Consider the following 2,093-nt stretch of genomic DNA (forward strand, 5'->3'; position numbering starts at 1 on the left):
GTAAAGTGAAAAGCCCTGTAAGAAAAATTTCTAAAAAAAAAAAAAAAAAAAAAAAAAAGAAAGAAAATGGGCCACCATGGGGCCAGTAGATGGTGTAGTGGTTATGTCACTGGACACCAACATGGGTGACCACAGTTTGAGTCCAGGACCCAGTGGCTTGAAAATCATGTTGGGTACATGTGTGTGCATGTCCAAGATCCTGGGAAGAGAATAGCGAAGAGATTGCAGTGTGGCCATCTCACTTGGGGGTGATTTCTCACCTTTCTTTTCACCATCTTTCTCTCCCACAAGGTGGCATAGTGACTAAGGTGCTGGACTCCCATGTGGCAGGCTGTGGTTCAAGTCCTGGACCTGGCAGTTTTCTTCCCCCCTCTTTCTCTGTTCAAATTAAAAATTGATAATAATCAATAAAATTAAATGATTATTTTTTAAATGGGCTTTTCCACTCAGCAATCCCGATGTATGTCGATTCCCCTTGGGAAGCCATTGGGCAGCTGATGCCGTTTGCTGCAGGTGTGGTACATCTTCTTTAGAGCATATTCACGTGACTGTTAGCAGGGGCGGGGCTTCAGAATGCCAACCTCCACTTCAGAGAGTGATGCAAAACCCTTGTCGTTCTTTTCATTATTGTTATTTAGAGAGAGACTTTTGCTATAGGGGCCATGTGCTCACCAGAGAGACAGAGTCAGAGAGAAAGGAAGTAAGAAATCACCACCCCCACACGGGTGATGGCCACGCTGCAATTCCTTCTCCTCCAGTCTCCTCTTGGGATTTTGGGCACACATGCACATGCACCTGATGTGAGTTTTAAGCCCTGGGTCAGAGACTGGAACCGTGGTCAACTATGTGGGAGTCCAGCGACATAAACCTTCTGTCATCGGCTGGCCCCAATTGTTGTTGCTGTTGTTGTTGTTGTTATTATTATTATTAAATTTGCTACAGGGTATATATGCTCACCAGAGAGACAGAGAGAGAGGAAAAAGGGAAAGTGAGAAAGCAAGTCACCAGGTCCAGGACTCAAACCTCTGACCAGCCATGTGGGAGTCCAACAGCTTAACCACGACGCCATCTGCTGCCCCCACCCCTGCCATTCTTAAGCGGAGCAAAGTGAGCAGATCATTATTGGAATCTTTGATTTTTAAAGACCTTCTGGTTGAAGCTTCCCATTTTACAGAAGAGAAAGCGTGAGATGCGGATGGCCACTGTCTCAGGTCACCGGGCTAGTCGGTACCACCGTCCGTCTAGACTGGGTGGCCGCCGCTTCTGACCGAGCCCTCCTCCTGTCCACACAGCAGGGGCCCTGGCGACCCGCAGCGCAGCGCGCTGGGGAGGAGGGGGCGGGCCCTGCGCTGCGGGCTTCCAGCTCACCTGGGCCGCGGCAGAGGGAGGCAGAGCTGAGTACCCACCAGCCCAAACCGACCGCTCCTCGAGCTGGGCGAGGGTGGGGTGCCCCTCCCTGGCGTCCCCAGCTTCTTTACGAGGAGCCGCTGGGCTCTGGGACAGTCCGCCCCGGCCCTCCGCTGCGCTCGGGCCTCGCCTCCACCCACGCCAGGGGCCTGAGTGCCTGGGACAGAAGCCAAGACCCTCCCTTCCAGATTCGAAAGCAAGATCGACTGCCCAAAGCCAGGCTGGGCAAGGCCTGGGCGGCGCTAGAGGGGCAGCGGGCCTGGGCAGGGGGCGCGGGAGGAGCGAAGGGGACGAAAGCCCTTCGGCCTCTCTTTCCCGAAGCGACAATCTCGGCTGGAGTCCTGGGTGACGGAAAATGGCCTTTCACCGCGGCCGCCAGCACCCAGCCCCCCTGCCCCGGGCCTGGCGCGCCCGGGCCGGCCGGGGGGCCGCCCTACCTGTAGTAGCGGTCATCCTTGAACGGCGTGAGGCCCTCCTGCAGCTCGCGGTACGCCTCCTGCAGCCGCTGGCACAGGAGCTTGAGCTCGCCGCAGAGCGGGGGCTCCAAGGCCGGGTACTCGGCGTCCATGCCCGCGCCGCCCTGGTGCACTCCCTTCGCCCCTCTCTCCTCGCTGCGCGGGGGCCGGGGCTGCGCGCTGGGCGGGACCGAGGAGGAGGAGCAGGTGCGGGGGCTCTGGGGAGGGGGC

At 57.1% G+C, this 2,093-nt stretch overlaps 1 protein-coding gene across 2 annotated transcripts in view; it reads right to left on the reverse strand.

The window, feature by feature from the left end:
* TMEM181 (transmembrane protein 181) overlaps positions 1–2,069 on the reverse strand; it is a 76,985-nt gene extending 74,916 nt beyond the window's left edge. For both annotated transcript variants that reach the window (XR_001370925.2, XM_014590622.2), the window contains exon 1: positions 1,845–2,069. Coding sequence is in view for 1 of the 2 variants with exons in the window: in XM_014590622.2 (XP_014446108.1) it covers positions 1,845–1,975 (131 nt within the window). In the remaining variant the exon portion in view is untranslated. The remainder of the gene's footprint in view (positions 1–1,844) is intronic.
* Between the last annotated feature and the right edge of the window lie 24 nt (positions 2,070–2,093).

The sequence above is a fragment of the Tupaia chinensis genome, unplaced genomic scaffold (genome assembly GCF_000334495.1).
Source record: "Tupaia chinensis unplaced genomic scaffold, TupChi_1.0 Scaffold000468_1, whole genome shotgun sequence".
Taxonomy (NCBI): domain Eukaryota; kingdom Metazoa; phylum Chordata; class Mammalia; order Scandentia; family Tupaiidae; genus Tupaia; species Tupaia belangeri.